The 22,858-nt window shown below is 54.6% G+C and overlaps 1 protein-coding gene across 2 annotated transcripts; it reads left to right on the forward strand.

Annotated features, from left to right (window-relative positions):
* The first annotated feature begins 651 nt into the window (after positions 1–651).
* TRIM29 (tripartite motif containing 29) lies at positions 652–22,527 on the forward strand. Of its 2 annotated transcripts, XM_029074661.2 has the most exons (10): positions 652–2,393; positions 9,019–9,114; positions 9,537–9,770; positions 12,505–12,703; positions 16,986–17,072; positions 17,773–17,862; positions 19,512–19,607; positions 20,204–20,311; positions 21,474–21,550; positions 22,413–22,527. In XM_029074661.2, the coding sequence occupies exons 1-10, from the start codon at positions 1,578–1,580 to the stop codon at positions 22,473–22,475; spliced, it is 1,866 nt and encodes a 621-aa protein (XP_028930494.1). In that variant the 5' UTR covers positions 652–1,577; the 3' UTR covers positions 22,476–22,527. The 2 variants fall into 2 exon arrangements, with proteins under 2 accessions (XP_028930494.1, XP_039769602.1); XM_039913668.1 differs by lacking the exon at positions 20,204–20,311 and having other exon boundaries at positions 653–2,393.
* The last annotated feature ends 331 nt before the right edge of the window (positions 22,528–22,858 follow it).

Genomic DNA, 22,858 nt, shown 5'->3' on the forward strand with positions numbered 1-22,858 from the left:
ATGGATTTGTTATATTGTTGTGTTGTACTTAACCAAGCACTTAGTACAATGCTCTGCACACAGTAAGTGCTCAATAAATACGATTGATTGATTAGACTGCAGTGGTGAGAAAAGGCAGGTGCAATAGTCAAGATGGGATAGGCCAAGTGCTTGGATCAGCGTGGTGGTAGTTTGGATGGAGAGGAAAGGGTGGAATTGATCAATGTTGTGAACAGGCAGGATGTTGTGAACAGGCAGGATCTGACGACACTGAAAATGTAGGTTGAATGAGAGAGATGAGTCGAGGACAATGCCAAAGTTAAAGGGTTGAGAGAGAGGAAATATAATGGTATTGTCTAAAATGTTGGGAAAGACAAGGGGAGGACTGGGTTTAGGTGGAAAGACAAGGCTTAGTACAGTGTTCTGCCTTCAGTAAGTGCTCAATAGGCATGACTGATTGATACACACATATATACATTCAGACCCACACGCACATAGACAAACCTAACTGGGTACATTCACCCCATCCTGGGTTAGTTGTGGGTCATGCATTCTCCCCAGCCCATCCTCCCAGAGCAGAACCCCACCGTCCGTGGCTCCCCATCTCACAGGCCACGGATGGGAAGACGCTTCGGTAACCAGAACGAGTGACTCTGGGGTTTATGGGAAGGGACTCAGCCGTCGCTAGTCTGGTTCAAAGCTTCTATTTCACAGAGACTGAAAGCCTCCTCCTGTTGAGACTCTCCCAGCTCCTGTAGTGGGGCAAAAAATCATCACGGGGACGCTTGATGAGCCGGCTCTGGTACCAGTCCACCCTGACTTCGACCCCGGCCAGGATGCCGATTCTACTAGCTCCTTCCCGGTCTCCCCGTCTCCTCCTCCCACTGGAGCCGACCTCCTTTCCAGACCGATACATCCTCGAAGGATTTTCCCTGGTGACCGGCCCTTCCTTTGAGGTGGAGCCTGCCATTTGTGGATCCGGGGACCCTCCAGAGTCAAAAATGGAAGAGAAAGGAGATGAGGACGGCGGATCCCTTGACTCCCTCCCCCGCCCCTGAATCTCCTCCTTGGAAATCCAGAATGTTGCCAAAGACGTGGGCAGATGGGCTTTTGTGACTCAATTAGCAGCCTTTACAACCCATGGGGTTCTCTCTGAACCTCCCCAACCTGGCGAGGGGCGCGCTATGTCTCCTCTTCATTAGGAGGAGGAATCATGTTTGAAGAAAGCGGCTGGACTGGTTACCGGGTTGGGGAAAATAATTGAACGCTCCTTGAAAAAAAATAAAACCTCTTCTCTTCAAAACCCAGGTTAGCGATGAATGTGTCTGGGTGTGGGCCTCCTTTCTAATTAGCTGTCCAACAGGGTCTCTGATGACACCGCTGAATGAGGTGCTCCTCCTCCCCTTCTCCTCCTCCTGGTCGTCGTCGTCCTCCTCCTCCGCCTACTTCTCCTCCTCCTTCTCTTCCTCCTCCCCCACCAAGCTTCAGGTGTGTCCTCCCGGCGTCTCTGCTCCTGACTCCATTCTCAGCCGAGACAGCTGCCTGGCCCGGTCCGCTTCCCCGCTGACCGAGAGTCTCCCTCCCCCGAGAGAGCCAGGATGGAAACCGGAGAGGCCACGAGGGTCAACGGGGCCGGGACGGAGGCCCGAGATGCCCGGAGCCCCCCAGGCCCCAACGGGGGTCTGGAGAATGGCAGCCAGGCGGATCTCAAGGGGGCCCAGGCCTCCAACGGGGTGGGAGGGGAGGCGGCTGATGTCCAAGGTCCCGGCAGCCCAATGAAGCAGGGTGAGGGGAAGAGCTCGCTCTTCTTGGGGAACGAGTGGAGGAGGCCCATCATCCAGTTCGTGGAGTCCGTGGACGATAAGACCTCCAACTACTTCAGCGTCGAGTCCGCGGAGGCCAAGAGGAGCCCGTATGCCGGGCTCCAGCTGGGTGGGTCCAAGAAGCCCCCCGTGACCTTCACCGACAAGGGGAGCCTCCGCAAGCCCCTCTTCTCTGAGACCAAGGAGGGCCGGAAGCCCACGGTGTCCATCGTGGAGCCCAGCGGGGAGGGGCGACGGAATAGCTTCCCCAGGGCCGAAGCGGGGCCCCTCTCCCGCTCCAAGGCCAGCCAGGAGGAGATCCTGTGCGACTCCTGCATCAGCAACAAGCAGAAGGCGGTCAAGTCCTGCCTGGTGTGCCAGGCTTCCTTCTGCGAGGTCCACCTCAAGCCCCACCTGGAGGGCGCAGCCTTCCGTGACCACCAGCTGCTGGACCCCATCAGGGACTTCGAGGCGCGGAAATGCCCCGTGCACGGCAAGACCATGGAGCTCTTCTGCCAGACGGACCAGACATGTATCTGCTACCTGTGTATGTTCCAGGAGCACAAGAACCACGGCACTGTCACCGTGGAAGAGGCCAAGGCTGAGAAAGAGGTATCATGCTCCCCCTCCGTCCCTTTATGCACCCCCTGCCCTCCCCTCCCCGTTAGCCAGCTCCAGCCACCAGCCCCTATGAGACCGCGGGGGCCGGCCCAGCCCAGGGTAGGGCCTGGGGTGGGAAGTCTGGTGCTCAGACTCTGGGGCGTCCTTGGCTGGAGCTGGGGTCCCAGAAAGGGGAAGCTCAGAGAGGGGCTGGGGTACCCCTCCGATTAGTCACACAGCAAATTTGAGCTTTGGAGGCACACTACCCTGGGCCCAGACTTGTCACCAGGCCACTTCTCTGAGGGGCCTGAATCTCCCAAAGCTTTGGCCCCACCACTGGGGGAGTGGGGATCCAGGGACATTTGGTGGGAAGACTGGGAAGACTGAGAGCAACCTGGGAGCCTCTCTGGGACGATCTGGGGTTCTCGGGTTGTGGACGGGCATGAGTGCCTGTGTGTGTGGTGGGGGAGGGTGCCTAACTGAGTGTCTGTGAATACATATGTGTGTGAGGGTGTCTGTGTATGTGCATGAGTGAGTCTCTGTGAGCATGTAGTTTCTATGTATTTATGAGTGTGTAAATGTTTATGGGTGTGTGTTGTGTGTGTGGAGGGGAAGGGTGTCTTTACAAGTGTTTGCAAGTATGTCTATGTGTGAGATCATTGTGTATATGTTAATGAGTGTGTGTTTGTGTGTGTGTTCGTTGGGGGAGGGTGTCTATCTGAGTGTCTGCGTATATGTACGTGTGTGAGGTTAACTATGTGTGAAGGTGTAGTGTGTGTGTGTTTTTTGGAGTGAATGTGTGCCTGAGGGTGTGCCTGTGTGTGTGAATGTTGTGTGTTTATATGGGTAAATATGTGTGTGAGCATGTCAGTGTGATGGAGGGTTGGGGGGCGGAGGGGCGTGGAGTCTGGTTCAGAGACCTTGCTTGGGAGCTGTGGTCTTCTCTCAAATCCTGCAGGTGGGAGATGCTGGGTTTTCACTCCCATTCACCGAGAAGCAAGGTTCCGCATTAGGACCTCCCATCCCCCTCCCCCCGTCCCACTCCAGCCGAGGTCCCTGTGGACGGGCTGAGTGATCAGCCTGCATCTTTCAGAGGGATCGGATCTGGGCTGGTCCAGGTCTGCTGCTGGGATTTCCCGTGGGGACGGGGAGAGGCAGAGGTCTTCCAGACACTTGGGATCCTCACTGTCCTCTCCCATCCGGCTACCCTGGCCCCACAGCCCTGGCACCCCCTGCCTTAGAGAAGGTTCAACTCTCTGTACCAAGGCCCCTGGCAGGAAGGACATCAGAGGAGGCTGAAAGCAGAGGCTCTCCCATAATCTCCTCCTCCTCTTCCTCTTTCTCCACTGAGGCTGAGGGCCAATCGAGTCACTTTGAAAATCTGTCTGCTCTTGTTGTTGTTTGTTCAGGCATCTTCCACACCTGGTTCCACCCACCCTAGGGAGACTCATCCCCACTCCCTGTTCTGGTCTTCTAGCACCAACTTTAATAGCTGGCTAACCCACCCTCTGCCTGCTGTGCCTCCTCCAGATGTCCTCAGTCCAGAAATCATAGCTCTGCCCACTGTCCCTGAGCTGCCTTCAGCCCAGAGCTCACAGCTCCACCCCCTGTGCATCCCCCGGCTGTCTTCAGCCCAGAGTTTACAGCTCTGCCCACTTTACCCTCCCTGGGTGCCCGCAGCTTAAGGATCACAACTCTGCCTGCCCCCACAACAAAGTTACAACCGCTTCTGCTGCAAGCCCAGGCGGTCAAAGGCAGATCTGGGTATGTTTGGCTGGCCTCCCGCCTCTATTTCTCCAGCTAAAATGATTCCCCAGAGCAGGGTTCAGGACGGGCGAGTCCTGCTCTGCAGTCAGATTAGTGCTTAAGGGCAGACTGTCAGTCACGAGGGCAGCTCTGCTCTCACCTTGTCCCTGGCTTCAGGAGCTGGCCTGGATGGTGGGGAGGGTTGAGGCCGGAGGAGGATCGGGACCCCTCCATTCCTGCTCTCTCCAGTTCCCAACTCCAGCCCCGTGGCCCGGTCCCCGAACAGGTTCCGCAAGCCTGGGATGACGGAAATGGCTGCGAATGTGGGACCCATGAATCCTGCCACATCCTCCTCTGAGCCCCGGGGACCTTCCTGCTGGGCCTTGATCCTGTGCCGACGACCCTGAGCAAGTCTTTAGCAGTAGTGGCAGTGATCATAGGGAGTAGTAGCAGCATTTACTGTGCCCCTATTTAGTAGTAGTAATATTTATTAAGCACTTACTGTGAGCAGAGCTCTGTGTTTGTGTGCTATGTAACCTTGGACAAGTCACTGCACTTCCCTGCGCCTCATTTACCTCATCTGTAAAATGGGAATTAAGACTGTGAGTCCCATGTGGGACATGGATTGTGTCCAACCCGGTATGTACCACAGCGCTTAGCACAGTTCCTGGCACATAGTAAGCACTTAATGAGTGCCATTATTAATTATGAATTAGTTACTAAGCACTGGGAAGGAATAGGTGAGAATTAGACAGAGTGCACTGTTCTAGGCACATGAGGAGTACAGAATAGCAAAGTGACAGGTTTCCTGCCCACGAGGAGCTTACAGACTAACGGAGATGTACATAAGCATATTTACAACTAGCAAGGTCAAAAATATCAGAGTACAGCTCCCCAAGGCTGGGGTATTGAATGGTGCAGGACCACGAATGTACTTTAGGGTCTGGAGATGAAAGTGGCCGATCCAGACCTGAGCCCTTCCATGTGGCAAAGCCTTCGCCTGGGTCACTCATTGCATCTATTCCCCTGCCTCGTCCGGGAGCAAGACCCCTTACCCACTCTAGAGGTGGCTGGCATCCTCACCCAGCCAGATGATTTTGGGGTGGACCCAAAGCCCCCTTCACCCTCTCTCCCCTGAGATCAAAAGGGTCTCAACTCCGTCTGGGAACAAACCATTTAACACCAGCATCAGCCCCCGGTTCCTGGGGTCAACAGACCCCTCTGGGGTGGGGGGCCAGTAGAGCAATCCAGCCCACTCAGGCCTCCAGCTCACAGCCTAGAGGTCAGAACCACCAGCCGACATTGCCTCCCCTTCTGGCCGGGCAAGTCATGACCACCCAGGACGGCCAGGGGCCGCTGAGGGACTCCGGCACTAGCCTGGGGCCGGTCCGTTTGTCCGGGCTGGAGCCATGGCTAAGCCACAGGGTGCAGAAGGCGGGTGAGGTGGGATGTGAAGGCAGTGGAGGGCGGAGCGGCCAACGCGGGTGAGTGTGGGAGAAGGCGAACAAAGAGAGCATTTAGAGACAGGCGGGCAGGCGGGCAGGCAGGCAGGCCCAGGCAGGGCCCAGAGAGGGAAGTGGGAAGGGGGGGATCAGAAAGAAGGTGTAGGCTGGGGTGGAGCCCAGAGGGCTGAGGGAGAGGTCCCAGCCTGACACCCAAGAGCCAAGAAAGAGATTCCAGGAGGGTGGGAGTCTGGAGGGGAGAGTGCGGTCGGGGCTGAGGAGGACAGGAGAGACGAGAAGCAGCATGGCGAAGTGGAGAGAGCATGGGTCTGGGAGTCAGATTGGACCTGAGTTCTAATCCCCATTCTGTCACCTGTCTGCTGTGTGACCTTGGACAAGTCACTTCATTTCTCTGGGCCTCAGTTACCTCATCTGTAAAATGAGGATTAGGACTGTGAGCCCCATGTGGAAAATGAAGTGTGTCAACCTGTTTATTGTTTATCTACCCCAGTGCTTCGTACAGTGCCCGGCACATAATAATGCTTAACAAATGCTATAAATACTAAGAGGGGTGGCAGGGGGGTGGCAGGGGCTTAGGCTTTAGCTCTCGGGTGGGAGAGGAGAAGGAGGAGGGGAGCTGAATGATGTCTACCCCAGCATGTAGCCCAGTGCTTGGACCATAGTAAGCATTTAACAAATATCACGGTGGTTATCATCATCATCATCATTATTACTATTATTATTACCATTATCTCCTGAGGGACCTGCCAGGTTCCTGATGCAGCCAGCTGGCTTGTCTCTCAGATTCAGGCAGAGATGCGAATCTGGCCCAGACAAACCGTGGAAATAGGCAGGCAGGATGCAGAGCTCTTTATGGAAGGAGTAATATCATTTTGTGGTAAGAATAGGAGGCTTGGGAGTCAGGATACCTGAGTTCAAGGCCCAGGTCTGACGCCACCAGCCTGCTGTGTGACCTTGCACAAGTCACTAAACCTCTCTGGTCCTCAGTTTCCACCTCTTTAAAATGGGAATAATAGTGCCTGCTCCACCCTGCCTCATAGGGATGTTTGAGGATGAAATGAGATCATTGGTGTGAAAGTGCTTTGGAAAATAAAACAAGCACCCTACACATGCACTGTTTTATTACTACTGGGGACAGGGAGCGAGTCCTGACAAATTCGGGCTGGGTCGGGTCAGGGGCACTCAGGTTGGGAAGTCTTTGCCCCTGCAGACCAGTGTTGGGGGGCAGAAAGAGAGGCTGCACTTCTCCTGGGGTGGGAGAGACCACCCATTCGGCCCCATTAGGCCAGGCAGATTTTTCTCCTGGTTGGGGAGTGAAAAGAGGGGCCAGGTTGTGGGGTGGGGGCAGAAAGCCGTGCCCTGACTTCAGGAGTCACAGTCATCATTTTTATCGAGTGCCCGTTAGGTGCAGGGCACTGAACTGAGCACTTGGGAAATGCCAAACAAGCAAGGGACATGTTCCCTGCCCACAAAAAGCTTCCAGTCTCACGGGAGCAAAGTGGCAGTCCACGCCAGCCTATCTGGCCAAAGGGTCCAGCTTGTCCTTTGAACCCTGGACCGGGCTACTTGACTCTTCCCTTTTTCTCCTTTTCTCTGGCTAAGGCCAGGGTTGGGGCCTATGTCAGGGTCTTCTAACCAACACTGGCCTGCAAACAGCCTCTCCCGGAACCCCTCACTCTCTGTCAGAGCCTGGAGATTTTTCAGAGGAAGCGAAACTTCAGACTAGGGCTAGGGTAGCCTGCTGAAGAGGAGGCAGGGGGAGGGACAAGTGACTCAGACAGATCCCCCAAACCCCAGGATCTCCCCAAGCCCTGGGGTGGGAGGCTCTTGTTTTCTGAGCTAGGCCCTCTGGTATCCACCCAGTCCTCCGGGCCCTGGGACTCACTTCCCTTGCATCTCTTATCTGGATCAGCTGAACAATTAGAGTTCTTGCTCAGCTGGTCTCTCCTTGAGCCCAGGAGGCTGGAGTTTGTGGGACCAGGAGCAGGGTCTCCTTCCCCACTGAACCCCCAGTGATAGCCTGGGGCAGCCCGGGGTAGTTCTCATTCCTAGTGGTTTGTGTCTTTCCTGGGTTGGGCTTCCATGCCACCATACCTCAGGTGTGGTAGCGAAGGACTGGGAAGAGGGAGGGTTTAGAGAGATTCCCAGGCTAATACAGGAGGGATTGGGGGGGGGGGGCGGGGGAGAATTAGGAGCCCCATAGGGCCCTTGATTTGGGCCATCTCCAGGGGCCAGGAGGATAATGCTTTGGGCCAATGGATAGCCAACCTCCACAAGTGGGGGTCGTGGAGACGGCCCCATCTTCCACCACTACCCAAACCGTGCCGCTCCCTATCCCCCACCAAGCCCCACCAGCCTCCTCGCCCCATTACAACACCTTGGTCCCCTCCCCATCCTCCCAACCCCTCCTATGGACGCCAAAAGTGCCGACTGTCAAAGCTGGAGAACATGTGTCACCTTCCCATTAATTGGCTCCCCGTCTTGCCCAGACAGACTTCCAGCCCGCCAGCAGGCAAGCCCGACACCCAATTTCCAAACTCCCCGGACGTCATTCCTCCATTCCACCAGAGACTGTTATTGCTGAGAGCCCCTCCCTGGGCTGGGTCTCTGAGCCTCGCAGCGGTGGCGGAGGGGGTGGGTGGGGGTGGGGGAAGGGGTGCAGCCAGCCGGGCAAACCTGTAAACAAGGTTCTTCCCTCCCAGCCCTGTAAAGGCTCCAAGCCCTGTTTGGGAACCACCTTCCCTGCAAGATGGAGGGAAAGTCACAATTTTCTTTCTTTTTCCTTCCTTGTAAAGTCAATTCCTGGCCTGGCTTGGCTTCTCACCTCCCCCACCCAGGGGAGAATATGTCCAAACTGCCCCCGCTCCATGAAATAGGTCAACGGTGAAGCAGTGTGGCCTAGTGAAAACAACCCAGGCCTGAGATTCGGGGGAATTTTGTTTTCATGGCATTTTTTAAGAGCTTACTATGTGCCAGGCTGTACTAGGCACAGGGGTTAGACCCAGTTCCTGTCCCACATGGAGGTCACAGTCTTAATATCCGTTTACAAATGAGGCATCTGAGACATGAATTTAAATGACTTGCCCAAGGTCACACAGCAGATAAGTGGTGGAGCTTGAATTAGAACCCAAGTCCTTCTGAATCCCAGTGCTTTATCCACTAGGTCACACAGCTTCTCTGGGTTCCATCCCGGTTCCACCACTTGCCCGCTGTGTGGCCTTGAGCAAGTCCCTTCGCTTCTCGGTGCCTCAGTTTCCTCATCTATACAATGGGAATTCAATGCCTGTTCTTCCTCCTTAGACCCAGAGTCAGGGACTGTGCCTCATCCGATTGCTTGGTAGCAACTCCAGAGTTTAGCTCGTAATACCTCAGTTATTATTATTAAGGTGGGCAGCTGTCTTCATTGTGGCTCTTGACTCCCCATCTAGACTGAGCTGGCCCTGCAAAAGGAGCAGCTGCAGCTGAAGATCATCGAGATAGAGGATGAAGCAGAGAAGTGGCAGAAGGAAAAAGACCGCATCAAGGTAAAGACAGCCATTCTGCACTCCCTTCCCCTCTCCTCTCCCCTGGAGCAGGCGATGGAGGAGGCACTTCTCCTTTCCCTTCCCTGCCCTCACATTTCCACTCCTGCTTTCCCCAACTCCATCCTGTCTCCTAATTCCATTTCCCGAGGGGCCAGGAGAAGCCAGGGGATCTTGATGTCTCCACGGGTCTTAACCCAGCCTTGCAAATAAGTCCCCAATTTATCAGCCTGCCTCCTCTTTCAGCAAGGTAAATTAAATCATCAACTGATTCTCTTCCCAACAGCTTGACTCAACTTTGCTTTGAGCAGCAGCCAGTGGTGGTGCTGGAGGGGTGGGGTGTGTTGAGCTGTGTTGATTCTGGCCCCTGGGCTCCCTTCAAGTGGCTGAGTCCCTCCCCCAACCTCCCTCCCCTTTCCCCCCAGAGCTTCACCACCAACGAGAAAGCCATCCTGGACCAGAACTTCCGCGACCTGGTGCGGGACCTGGAGAAGCAGCGGGATGAGGTGAGGCAGGCCCTGGAGCAGCGGGAGCAGGACGCCGTGGACCAGGTCAAGATCATCGTCGATGCTCTGGACGAGCGGGCCAAGCTGTTACACGAGGACAAGCTGACCCGAGAACAACTACAAAGCATCAGCGACTCGGTGCTTTTCCTGCAGGTAACCAAGGAGGAGTCCCCCGCCTCATCCTGCCCGCATGGGTCCAAGGGGGGCCGGGACGGGGAATCTCACCCTGCTGAGCACATCAGTGATGACGGCACTGGAAAGTAGGTCTTCAGAGGAGAGGTGAAAGAGACTGGGGTGTTTCACCCAGAGAAAAAGGTTCTGAAGGGAACTGTCTCCTCTCCTGTGAAGAATTTTTTTATGAAGGGAGGAGGTAGTTAATCATTCAATCAATCAATGATATTTAAGTGCTTGAGAGAGTATGATTCCACAGAATTAGCAGATACATTCCCTACTCATAACAAATTTATAGTCCTGGATTTCTCAGGTCCTCAGAGGACTGAGTCACAGGAAATGGGATGAATTTGCAGTGAGAGAGAGAGAGATTTGGCTTAGCTAGAAGGAAGAGAAGCAGCGTGGCTCAGTGGAAAGAGCTCGGGCTGGGAGTCAGATGTTCCTGGATTCTAATCCTGGCTCTGCCACTTGTCCCCTGTATGACTTTGGACAAGTCACTTAGCTTCTTTGTGCCTCAGTTACCTCATCTATAAAATGAGGATTAAGACTGTGAGCCCCACGTGGGACAACCCGATAACCTTGTATCTACCCCAGCACTTAGAACAGGGCTTGGCACATAGTAAGCACTTAACAAATTATTAATATTTTTAACTCCCTGACAATTAGGAGGATTCACAGAAGCAGCCTCACCTAGTGGGTAGAGCACAGACCTGGGAGTCAGAGAACCCGGGTTCAATCTCAGTTCCATCACTTACATGCTGTGTGACCTTGGGCAAGTCACCTAATTCCTCAGAGCCTCAGTTCCCTCATCTGCAAAATAGGAATTCAATCCTTGTTCTTCTTACTTAGACTGTGAATCCCATGTGGTACCTGATTATCCTGTACCTGCCCCAGAGCTTAGTACAATGCTTGACACATAATTAGTACTTAACAAATACCATAATAATGATAATAATAGTAATAATAATTGTTATTCAACCCTGGATTATGAGCAGCCCCAAGGAAGAGGGACCACACCTAATTCTCACCTGTATATTCCCTCCCAGTGCTCAGTACAGTGCTCCTCACACAGGAAGCACTGAATAAAGACTATTACTACTGTTAATATTGGAAATGGAGACAAAGTGGAGCTCCAACTCTACAGAGCTTTAAACCTAGACTGAGATGTTCACTGGCTCTGACTTCATCCTCCCTCCCTCCCAACCTCACAGCATTTATGAACAAATCTCTTTTCTATTAATGTCTGCCTCCCCCTCTAGACTGTAAACTTGTTCTGGACAGGGAATGTGTCTTTTTATTGATATAGGTTAGTCTCCCAAACGTTTAGTACAGGGCTCTGCACACAGTAAGAGCTCAATAAATACGTTTGAAGGATTGAAAAGACAGGGGACTGAACTCAGTGATTCTTGGGCCTTGGGACCTCTGACTCCATCGGCTCTCGAGGCTGTTCTGTACCCCAGGCTGGATCCAGAGCTCAGCTGGCTCCCCAGATTGATTGATCAATCAGTGGTTCCTCTCAAACCCTCTGAGTGTAGGGCACAGTTTGAAGCAGTAGGGAACACCCGTTTCCTGCCCTCCAATGGCTTGTCTGTTGTATGACCTCGGGCAAGTCACTTTCATTCAATAGTATTTATTGAGCGCTTACCATGTGCAGAGCGCTGTACTAAGCGCTTGGAATGTACAAATCGGTAACAGTTAGAGTCAGTCCCTGCCCTTTGACGGGCTTACAGTCCAATCGGGGGAGACGGACAGACAAGAACAATAGCAATAACAATAGCACTTCTCTGTGCCTCTGTTACCGCATCTGTAAAATGGGGATAGAGACTGTAAGCCCCACATGGGTCAGGGACTGTGTCCAACTCAATTTGCTTGTATCCACCCCAGAGCTTAGTCCAGTGCCTGGCTCATAGTAAGTGCTTAACAAATACCATCATCTTACAAGCCAATGGGGTAGAAAGACAACAATGATTTACAAACAGAGGGAGCAGGAGGAAGAATCAGGGTCAGATAGATAGTGAAGTGAGAGGGTCAGTTGCAGGAGATTCATTTATTCATTCAATCGTATTTGAGTGCTTACTGTGTGCAGAGCACTGGACTAAGTGCTTGGGAGAATACAAAGCAACAGACATATTCCTTGCTCACATTGAGCTTACAGTCTAGAGGAAGAGACAGGCATTAATAGATATTCATGTGTGCATAAGTGGCCAGGATAGAGGGCAATCCAGGCATGCAAGGGTGTAGCTGTCATGTTGGTGTGATTTGTGGGGGCTGGAGATTTACTGGGAAAGACTTCCTGGGGGAGGTGGAGTTTCGAGAGGGCTTGAAAGACAGGGAGAGCCTTGGTCCAGGATGGGGAGGTCCAAGCCAGAGTCAGAGGCGGCAGAAAGTGGGGATTCAGTTGTTAGTGAAATGGGGAGGGTTGATGACAGGTGGGGTGGATGATGAACAGGGGAAGGGAGCGGAGTTAGAAGATGGAGGGATCAGGAAAAGGGTGCTTAGTACAGTGCTCTGTAGATAGTGAGCGCTCAAGCTGTTAGAACAGTGCTTGGCAGATTGTAAGCATTTAACAAGTACTATTATTATTATTATTATTAATAATCAATACCATTGATTGAGTGCCACGAAGTTTGCATGAACCGGATCATCTGCTGGATGGGGAGGGGGATGGTGCCAGGGCCCACCTCCACCCCCAACAGCCATCCCTTCTCATTTGCAGGAATTTGGGACACTGATGAGCAATTACTCCCTCCCCCCATCTCTGCCCACTTATAACGTCTTGCTGGAAGGGGAAGGTCTGGGCCAGGCCCTAGGCAACTTCAAGGATGACCTGCTCAACGTCTGTATGAGGCATGTGGAGAAGATGTGCAAGGCCGACCTGAGCCGCAACTTCATCGAGAGGAACCACATGGAGAACGGTACCTTCCTGCGTCAAAGCCGGGTCCCCAGCCCCACTCCCTACCTCCACCCCCAACCTCCCAACCCGCCACCCTGCCCATTATCTTGCTAACTCAGTGCCTGGACCCAATCTTGCCAAGCCCCTGGGGCCCCCATCCACGCCTCCCCAAGAATCTCAATTCTACATTCCAGCTCTTCTAGAAAAATCCAGATTCTGACTCATTTGATTAGAATCCGGATCCAACAGGATCTAAGATGGGGCCAGGTGGATTTGTTTGCAGAGATGGTCATCCCTTATTCCTCTTTTAATCTTTCTCTTCCTCTCACCCTTTCCTTCTCTTTTCCTCCTCACGGCCCAAAATGACTCTATTAATACCTGCTAATAATAAAGGTGGTTCTTATTTAAACAATTACCATGGCCCAACTACTATGCCAGATGCAAGGTAGTCAGATAATAATAATAATTATGGTATTTGTTAAGCACTTACTATGTGTCAAGCACTGTTCTAAGCACCGGGGTAAGATACAAGGTATTCAGATTGTCCCACGTGGGGCTCACAGTCTTAATCTCCATTTTACAAATGAGGTAACTGAGGCACAGAGAAGTTAAGTGCCTTGCCTAAGGACACACAGCAGACAAGTGGCCAAAGCAGGATTAGAACCCGTGTCCTCTGACTCCCAAGTCCATGCTCTTTCCACTAAGCCATGCTGCTTCTCTTCAGATTGGATGTGGTCCCTGTCATACATGGGGCTCACAGTCTAAGAGATAGGGACAACAGGTATCTTTTTCTTTTTTTAAATGTTATTTGTTAAGTGTTTGCTATGTGCCAGGCACTGTACTAAGCTCTGTGGTAGATACCAGGTCAGACACAGTTCATGTCCCACATGGGGCTCACAGTCTGAATCCCCATTTTACCGATGAGGTAACCGAGGCACTGAGAAGTGAAGTGATTCACTCGAGGTCACATAACGAACAAATGGCGGAATCTGGATTAGAACCCAGGGGCTTCTAGCTCCCAGGCCCATGCTCTATCCTCTAGACCACACTGCTTTGAGTACAGCCAACAGCCATGTGCCACAGGATTTTGTGGCTGGGCTGACCAGGAGAATATCTGGGTAGTGTAGAAGACTGAGCCTGGATCCGCATCTGGATGAGCAGCCTAAATCGGTGCCCGTGTCGAGGCTGTCATTCGATTGTGCTGTTTGTTCAGTGCCAAACACTGTACTAAGCGCTGAGGGAGGGAGGGAGGTACAAGATTATCAGGTCAAACATGGTCCCCTGTCCCACTGGGGGCCACAGTCTAAGGGGAAGGAGAGCAGGTATTGAATTCCCATTTTATAGAAGAGGAGACAGAAGCACAGAGAAGTGAAGTAACTTGCCCAAGGTCACACAGCAGACAGGTGGTAGTTCCAGGATTAGAACCCGAGTCCCCGACTCTCAGACTCGGGTCCCTTTCCACTAGGGTTCAAAACGAGTCCCGACTTGGCAGTTCCGCTGGCCAGAACGGGAGGTTTACTGGAAAGCAGCCGTTCTGCTAAGTTGAGCTGAGTCAGGGGAGGTAGCAGTTTGGGAGCTGCCGGGCAGGACTCTCGGGGTGACTCATCGCAGTCTCCCTGTCCCCCAGCTTAGGGGACGCTGGGGAGCTCTCTTCATAACGTGAGAAAGTGCCCGTAACGATAACTGTTCTGCTGCCCGTAAAAACCCAGCCCTCACGGCCTGCTGCCTCAGCGCTTTCTTTTTGACCGCTGGGCCACGTGCCCAAAGCATTTATGGCTGAGATTTCTCCTGTAGTCTGGGCCCCACTGCCAGGAGACCGGGTCCCGCCGTCTGCCTCTGCCCAGGGTTCAGGCTCTAGTCCTGGGGGGTGGGGGTGAAGGGGACATGCCTTGAGGGGGTTCAATCTGCAGTGTCCAGGAGAAATGACCTTTTCAAAATCGGTGTCACCCTGAAACGGGTTCCCCTTTCCTCCCGTTTCAGCGTAATGCATTCTATGGACGGGACCCCCGATTCTATCAGCCACGCACGGTCCCGTCCATACTCCCTGTAGGGGGGCAACTGACCAGGCCGGCCCGGGGACCTGAAAAGGAGGGCCAGTGGCGGTCCGCACCGAGCCCAGGGAGCCGGCCGTGATCGGTGGCTCATTGCGGGTGTGAGAAACTGGGTTCAGGAGGCTCCCTCTCCCTCAAGCAGTCCAGAGCGAAGGATCCTGCAGTGGGGAGGGTGGGGCCTGGGGTCCCCGGGGCAGAAGCCACTGGTTTTCTAGGTCAGGGTTGATGGCCTTGAGTCAGTCCAGGCGTGGCTGGCCCGGCCCCAGGAACCCTATAAAGGCACACACGATGACGATGATGACGATGAAGATGGAGAATGCTGGCTGATGTCAGCCCTGCCGCCCCGGGGCTCGGCGTTGCCGGCCTCACTGCTGGTTTTTCCCACCGGGAACCAGGGCTGTTTACAGCTGGTTGTCAGCAGGTTCCTCAGCCAGAGCCTGGGGCTGCTAGGAGCCCGAGGCCCAAAGCCGGTCAGAGAGGCAGGAAGGTCCAGCTCCTCCCTCTCCTCCCTGCCGGCTGACCGCACCAGGGACTTCATTCCCCTAGGGACCACCAGGTCAGTCAATCAGTTCATCGTACGTGTGCAGAGCACTGTACTAAGCAGCATGGCCGAGTGGGTAGAGCACAGGCCTGGGAATCAGAAGGTCACGGGTTCTAATACCCGTTCCACCACTTGTCTGCTATGTGACCTTGGGCATGTCACTTCACTTCTCTGGGCCCTAGTTCCCTCATCTGTAAAACGGGGATTAAGACCATAAGCCCCGCGTGGGTTAGGGACTGTGTCCAATCCGATTTGCTTGTATCCACTCCAGCACTTAGAACAGTGCCTCACACATAGTAAGCACTTAACCAATACCATAATTATTATTATTTTTGGGAAAATACAGTGTAACACCCAAGTTGCCATCTGTCCCAGAGCACCTAGTTCTGGGCAGGCTTTGCTCCCAGAAGGCAGGCTGAGGAGGCTCCAGGGAAAGGCGCCGGTGGCAGGAATGGGGTGTGGAGAGGAGGGGAGGGGGAAGCGGGGTGTGAAGGTTGATGATCCCCCGGGATTAGCAATGCCCAGCCTTGCAGGGATCTGGGAGCTGTTAACTCTGGGTTTTCTGGTTTTCCCTTCGAGGCGGCTCCAAGCTCCTCCAACTAACAGGGAGGGGCAGAGAGAGGAGCAGAGGGAGGCCACCGGGAGGAGCAGAAGGAGAAGGGGAAGCACAGATACCTGAACTCGAGGGGCTGCCAGTCTTGGGGGGTGGGGAGGCAGGAACTCCCCCACCCCCACCCCCTATGCCTTCACTCTCTACTGGGTGCCAGGGGACGGTCCCTGCCCTCAATCAATCAATGATATGTCGGTATTTATCGAGAAGCAGTGTGGCCTAGTGGAAAGAGCATGGACCTGAGAGACAGAGGAGTTGGGATTAGATTTCAGACCCAGCTCTGCCACTTGTATGCTGTGTGACCTTGGGCAAGTCGTTTAACTTCTCTGTGCCTTAGTTTCCTCATCTGTAAAATGAGGATTTAATACCTGTTCTTCTTCCTACTTAGACTGTGAGTCTCGTGTGGTCAGAAACTGTGTCCAACCTGATTATCTTGTATCTACCCCAGCACTTAGAACAGTGCTTGAAACACAGTAAGCACATAACTAAATATAACCACTATTATTTATCAAGTGCTTACTGAGTACAGAGCATTATACTAAGGGCTTGGGAGGGAACAGTATAATAGAGTTGGTAGATGTGTTCTTTGCCCATAACAAGCTTGCAGTCTAGAAGAGGGACTGTTGGTCTGGGGTCGGGGGGCGGAGGCTGTGCTTACCCGCTTCTCACAACCCCTAGTGCCAGTGCCCAGTGAGAGACTGTGCCAGTCAGATGGGGGATCTGTGTCTACCAACTCTATTACATTGTCCTCTCCCAAGCGCTTAGTACAGTGCTCTGCACACAGTATGCGTTCAATAAATACCCCAGATTGATCGACTGAGAAACAGTAAACACTGCAGGGAAGGGTGAAAATCCCTGAAGTACCGAAGCCCCCAAGGAAAGAAACCAGACTGGGCAGCAAAGCCCCCTGCAGAGAAGGGGTGAGTGGAGGGACTTGGGGGGCCTGTAGGCAGGAATTGCATTGAATGTGGTTTGCTTTGCTCTCAGGGAGAGGAGGAACACCACAGGTAGATGGGTGCCCAGATGTGGGATGCCCCAGGGCAGACCCTTCCTCAACCCCACCCAGGCACTGAACCGGTCGCCCCCCCATCTTTTCCCCCAGGAGATCACCGCTACCTGAACAACTACACAGCGGAGTGGAGCCAGCCTGAGAGCATGAAGCGCTATTCCATGTACCTCACCCCAAAAGGTGTGTGGCAGATTCCCTTCTTCTTATCACCCACCTTCTCTGACCAGGGACTGCTCTTACTGGGTTGTCACTGCCCCCTTCACTGCCCATCACCCCTGGCCTCTGCATCCCCATCTTTAGAGCCCCTCATCTCGGGGTCACCAGCTCCCTGCTGAATGGTGGCTACACCCACCCTCCAGAGTCCCAAGGGAGGGATCCAAGAGAGCCTGGCATGACCCAGAGGAGGACTAGTGGTGAGGAGTCTGTCTGTGTTTTCTGGGGGAGCCCCCTGACCAGGTTAGACAAGAAGACCTGGGCCTATGAGAGTGGGGTGGGGGCCAGCAGAGAACTAGCCTTTTCCAGGGACTCCTGACCAGCACCCGGGAGGGCATCTGGCTTTGAAGAGGCAGCCCTTGAATCCTGAGGTGTCAACCTTCCGGACCCTCTATTTCTGGCCCAGCCCAGATAGACTCCTCTTCATCCTCCATCCTTTCTCCCCAGGCCTGAAAATCCTGGTCCCAGAACCTTTCACATCCCAACCAACCCCTCTGCTGGATGATTCCCTGATGGGAGGCCCCAATCACCAGCCTCTGCTTGGGGGCTGAGCTCTGTCTGGGCAGATAGACCCACCACCTCAGCCCCCATGGCCATCCCCCGGGGACCCCTGCCTGCCCCCCAGGTCCCTGCCATCCCCCGCAGCTGACGGCTGTTCCCATCCCAGGTGGCCGAACCTCGTACCAGCCGTCTTCTCCCAGCCGCCTCTCCAAGGAGACCAACCAGAAGAATTTCAACAATCTCTATGGCACCAAAGGTAGGAACCGGAAGGGTGAAGAGAGAGTCCCTGAGGAGGAAGAGGAAGAGGCTGTGGGCTGAGGGGACTAGCTCTATAAAACAAGCATGAAGCAGTGGAATGGGCGGGGAGAGTGACTCCCCTTTCAGAAGAGCTTTAACCGAGAAGATCCCCAACCCTGATAGCCAAGGGTGTCAAAGGGGTGGATGAGGTGACCCCAGTAGTACCTTTCAATCCCTGTCTTGAAGACACCCAGCCAAGAGGCCCTGAGGCATTTTAGACCTAAGAGGTCAGAGAAGACCTTCTCCGTCACCCAACCCTAGGTCCCCAGCACCATCCCCCAATGGTGAGAGGCTGGGGAATCACGGGATTTGCAGGAAAGAGGGGAGGAGTGGCAGCTCTAGCCTCATATCATGGGGGTGCCCTGGGCCTGGTGTTTTGCTCCCCAGACCGAAGTGCGGTGTGACCTTGGACAAACCCCTTAACCTCTCTGGGTCTCCTTTTCAGGAGAAGAATCCACACCCTAACACACACCCCAGGGATGTTGTGACAGTACTTAGCTGGCTGGTGCTCCAGGCAACGGGGTGTTTTGTAAATTCATAAATCTCCTAATAGTAAATTAGGGAAGGTGAGCACAGGTGTGCTGCACTCAGAGACCACTCGGGGGCAGTAGTCCCAAGGCGAACAAGCAGAGTGACCATTCGTCTGCTTTTCATTCATCCATTCAGTCCTATTTATTGAGCGCTATTGGGTGCTCAGCACTCTACTAAACGCTTGGAAAGCACAATTCAGCAACAGATAGAGAGAAACCCTATCCAACAACAGGCGACTGGACCGTCCAGTTTTCAGCTACTGTGCTGATATGGCACAGGATGCCTTCATCTCCGGGCTCCTGCCGCCCAGTTCCACGGCTCGGAAGTAATAATAATAATGTTGGTATTTGTTAAGCGCTTACTCTGTGCAGAGCACTGTTCTAAGCGCTGGGGTAGATACAGGGTAATCAGGTTGTCCAACGTGAGGCTCACAGTTAATCCCCATTTTACAGATGAGGTAACTGAGGCTCAGAGAAGTTAATAATAATAATAATGTTGGTATTTGTTAAGCGCTTACTATGTGCAGAGCACTGTTCTAAGCGCTGGGGTAGACACGGGGGAATCAGGTTGTCCCAAGTGGGGCTCACAGTCTTAATCCCATTTTACAGATGAGGTAACTGAGGCACAGAGAAGTGAAGTGACTTGCCCACGGTCACACAGCTGACAAGTGGCAGAGCCGGGAGTCGAACCCATGACCTCTGACTCCGAAGCCCAGGCTCTTTCCACTGAGCCACGCTGAAGTGGTGCCCATGTATTCACGGGGACCCGGGAGAGGAACTCACTGGGTCTGAGCCGACTGCCCTGGTCCAGTCTGCCCTCAGTCCCTCAGCCCTGCTCTTCCCTCTGCTCTCCCCTCAAGTTCTGTGGGAGGTGCTGGAGCAGGAAACTGAGTGGACTGTGGGGCTGACCACAGCCGGGGCCTTCAGAGGTTAATGGAGAAGTCTGGTGGGGAGGAATGCAGGAGGGGGTCTCTCCAGCTCTCAGCTCTCTATGTTGTCCCTGATGCCCAGTCAGGTTAGCTCCTCGCAGAGGGAACAAGCGAGTCAGCCTTTGATTCCTACTCTCCTTGTCTCCTAGGGAACTACACCTCCCGTGTGTGGGAATATTCCTCCTCCATGCAGACCTCCGATGACTTACCTACGGTCCAAGGCAACTCTTCCTTCTCCCTGAAAGGTAGCTGTCTCCCTGCTGGTCAGAGCTCCGCTGACCGGGTCTCTGCCTCTGGCCAGATGTTCCCTCCACCTCTCCCTCTCTGCCCCTCCTGAAAGCCCTATCAGTCAATCAGTGGGGCTTACTGGGCTCCTCCTGAATGCGAAGCACTGTGCTGAGCCCTTGGGAGAGTATATTAGAAGTGAAACTCACATTCTCTGGCCTTAGGGAGCTTACAGTCCTGACTGGCCCCTTCCAACAATTGACAACTCCTTCCTGATCTGCCTCGCTCCAACTTTCTAGTGAGCACAGACTGGCACTCTTTCCTCAGAAGCTGGACCAGTTCTCGTGGAGAGGATGGACTCAGAAGCCCCCCTGTCCTCTAGAGACTCCTGGACCTCCCCAGAACTGGCCCCAGTCTCTCCTGGCTCTGTGCAGATGGACCCAGGCCCAGGCCTGCTTTCTGGAGCCTCCCTGTCCCTCCCCAGACCAGGCTGTGGTGGACCCTGCTCCGTGGCACGTAGGCCCAGAGTGAGGGTCCGGCCCAATCCTTCCCGTCGCCCCTCCTGGGCTGGCAGCGGCACAGCTCGGCCGGCCCTAACCGGCTCTCTCTTTTCCAGCAGGCGGAGGCGGTGGTGGCAAAGTCCCGTATCAGTTCGGCACTCTGGGGCAGGCCGCCTCCGAATTTGCCAAACCACTGGACCCCGGCCTGTTTAACAGTAATGCCGGTATCACCCATTTGACTTTGCTTTTCCCCTCCCTCTTTCCAGCAGGGACGTGGGGGAATCTTCCTTTCTGCAGCCTTCCCCTCCCTCCTTCCACACCAATTCCTGGGGGTCCCGGTCCCTTCTTCCTCCCCCCAAATATTCCTCAATCCTTCCCCACCTGGACTCTGGTTACCCATGGACATCCTTTTCCCCCTGCCCCTCTAGGCGCCCCCTCCCCACCCAATTTCCACCCTTCTTTTTGGGAGATTTCTTTCCCAGCTCTCGTCAGGATCCCCCCACCTCACCCTAAATGACCCCTAAAAATGAGCTTTGGGTGGGAGGTGGCCTGGTCCCTGTCCACTGTCCACTGGTCCCTGACCCCAGCCAGCCCGGAGCTCCTGTTGCCCATCTGAGACTTGTTTGGGCCACCCCCAGTGGACAAGTCATGCCATAGGTGACTTTTCAGTTTTCCAAGTGGCTCCGAGCTCCTGCAGAGTGAAGCTCCGTGTGCTCACTGGTGACTCTGAGAGGGGCAGACTGGGCACCGTGGAAGGGACATGGCTCTTCCAAAGCCTCAGCTCAACTGCTCAGATGCCCCTGAACCCAGACCGGCTGGTGCCTCCACCACTCTGGGCCTCAGTTTCTCCCTCTATAAAATGAAAAAGCACTGGGAGGCTGTAGTAGACAGTATTCCCGGAGGAGGGAAGGGGAAGGTGGGGATTCTCTCCAAAAGCTGCAGCAACCCCCAGCCCTTCTCCCACTTCCCACTCATTCCACAAATTTGTCAGAAACCCCAACTGAGGCTGGACTCCGGAGTAGTTCAGTGTTGTGAACTCTGGGTGAACCCCATCTCTCCTCTTGCCGGGTCAGCCCTTCCTCACAGATCAGAACAGGGAGCTGGAGAGAGCCGGTTTTCCTTCCCCCACCCCTCCGCCCTTCGCCCCCTCTACCTCTCCCACATCTCCTCTCCCTGGCTTGGACCTCGGCTCCCCTCCTTCCCTCCCTTCCCGGACCGGCGCATCCCACCCGAGAGGTGGCTGCGTTTCGGTGGTGGTGGTGTGGAGTGCAGCGATCCCTCTGGAGAGGATGGCTGCCCAGGCCCATCTCCTGATCTCGGTACGAAGGGCCCCCAGACACCCCAGCCACTGCTCCCCTAAACTTTGCCTGCTGTCTCCCCTCCCAGGATACCCATCCATCATTAGAAGCCAAAGCCCTAAGGCACCGCCCCAGACCTGGAAATCCAACAAGCAGACCCTGCTGGTGAGTCTGAGACCCTGGAGGGGTCTTGGTTGTCTACCTGGAGGCCCCGGAGCCTGGGGAGAGCGGACTGGGGACCGGGCCTCATATTTCAAATGGCCATTCCATTCGAGGCCTTTAGCACAACAAGCTCAGGCAGTGGCACCTGGGTCCTATGCCCAGTTGTGCCGCTCCTAGGCCGTAGCTTCTTCGGTAATCACATCCCCTCGTCTGGTGCCAAGGTTTTCCTGGCACGGAGGGAAGAGGCCGTTTCTTACTCCCCAGACCCTGAGGGGAGAGAGGTTTCCCAGGATGGGGCCTGGGCTCCTCAGAGCTCTGGGCGAGGGTGGGGTCAGGGAGGGAGCAGGGCTGCACTGCCCACCCTGCTTTCCCCAGGCTGGACCAGGGCTGCTCAGAGAGGCCTTAGTCTGGATCACTTGTCCATGTGGGGAACAGGAGGGGGATATGTGTGTGTGTGAGTGTGTGTGTGGTGGGAGGAGGTGAAGAGTACTTTGGCTCCAGAGGGAAAATAAGTTGCTCTTTGACCCTAGGAGATTTAAGTCACTTAGTCATTCCTTCCCAGTGGCAGATGGGGAAACTGTGGCACGGACAGCTCAATGAGTTGCCCGGACAGGATAGGCACGTGGAGCTTCCCTATACTTCCCTGGTGCTGTGGGGGTGTGGTCTTTCTGCCCATTCCTGCAACCCGGGCCAGCCACCCATCCGGGCCAGAAACTGGAGCTGGGGGAGAATTTGGGGGCGGGATGGCACCGGCAGCCTGGACCAAAGGGTCAGGGACCAGGGGGCAGCCCGGCTCTCAGGAGCAGGCAGGGGAAGGGGATGGACCAAGGACTAACTGACCTTTGGCTCGGTTTCTCTCCCACAGTCTCACTACCGCCCGTTCTACGTCAACAAGGGCACCGGCGTTGGCTCCCACGAGGCCCCCTGAGCCCAGCCCGGCCACTGGAAGCCCCGGAAGCCCCAACCCCTTTTCCAGCTGTGCCCGCTGCTTCTCTCTATTCAGTTGCTGCTCTATCTCTGGGGAGGCCTGGGGTGGGCCAGGGGGCTGGACTGGTGGAGTCACGGGCCCTGGGAGTGGCCCCTCCCCCCGTGGGCCCCCAGGCCGGCCCCCTCCAAGCTGTGTCCTTCAGGGTCTCTTCTGCCCCTTCTCTGCATCCCCTCCACCCTGCCCTGACATCGATCCCACAAAGCTGGTCCTCTTCTCCCAGGAGGAAGAATGGGGTTGCAGAGTTGGAGGTGGGTAGGGGTCTATTCTGCCCTCTCCCACCAAGGCTGACTCAGGGCCCCCAGCTCAGAACACCCCCTCCCACT

The sequence above is a fragment of the Ornithorhynchus anatinus genome, chromosome 11, assembly GCF_004115215.2.
Source record: "Ornithorhynchus anatinus isolate Pmale09 chromosome 11, mOrnAna1.pri.v4, whole genome shotgun sequence".
NCBI classification, from domain to species: domain Eukaryota; kingdom Metazoa; phylum Chordata; class Mammalia; order Monotremata; family Ornithorhynchidae; genus Ornithorhynchus; species Ornithorhynchus anatinus.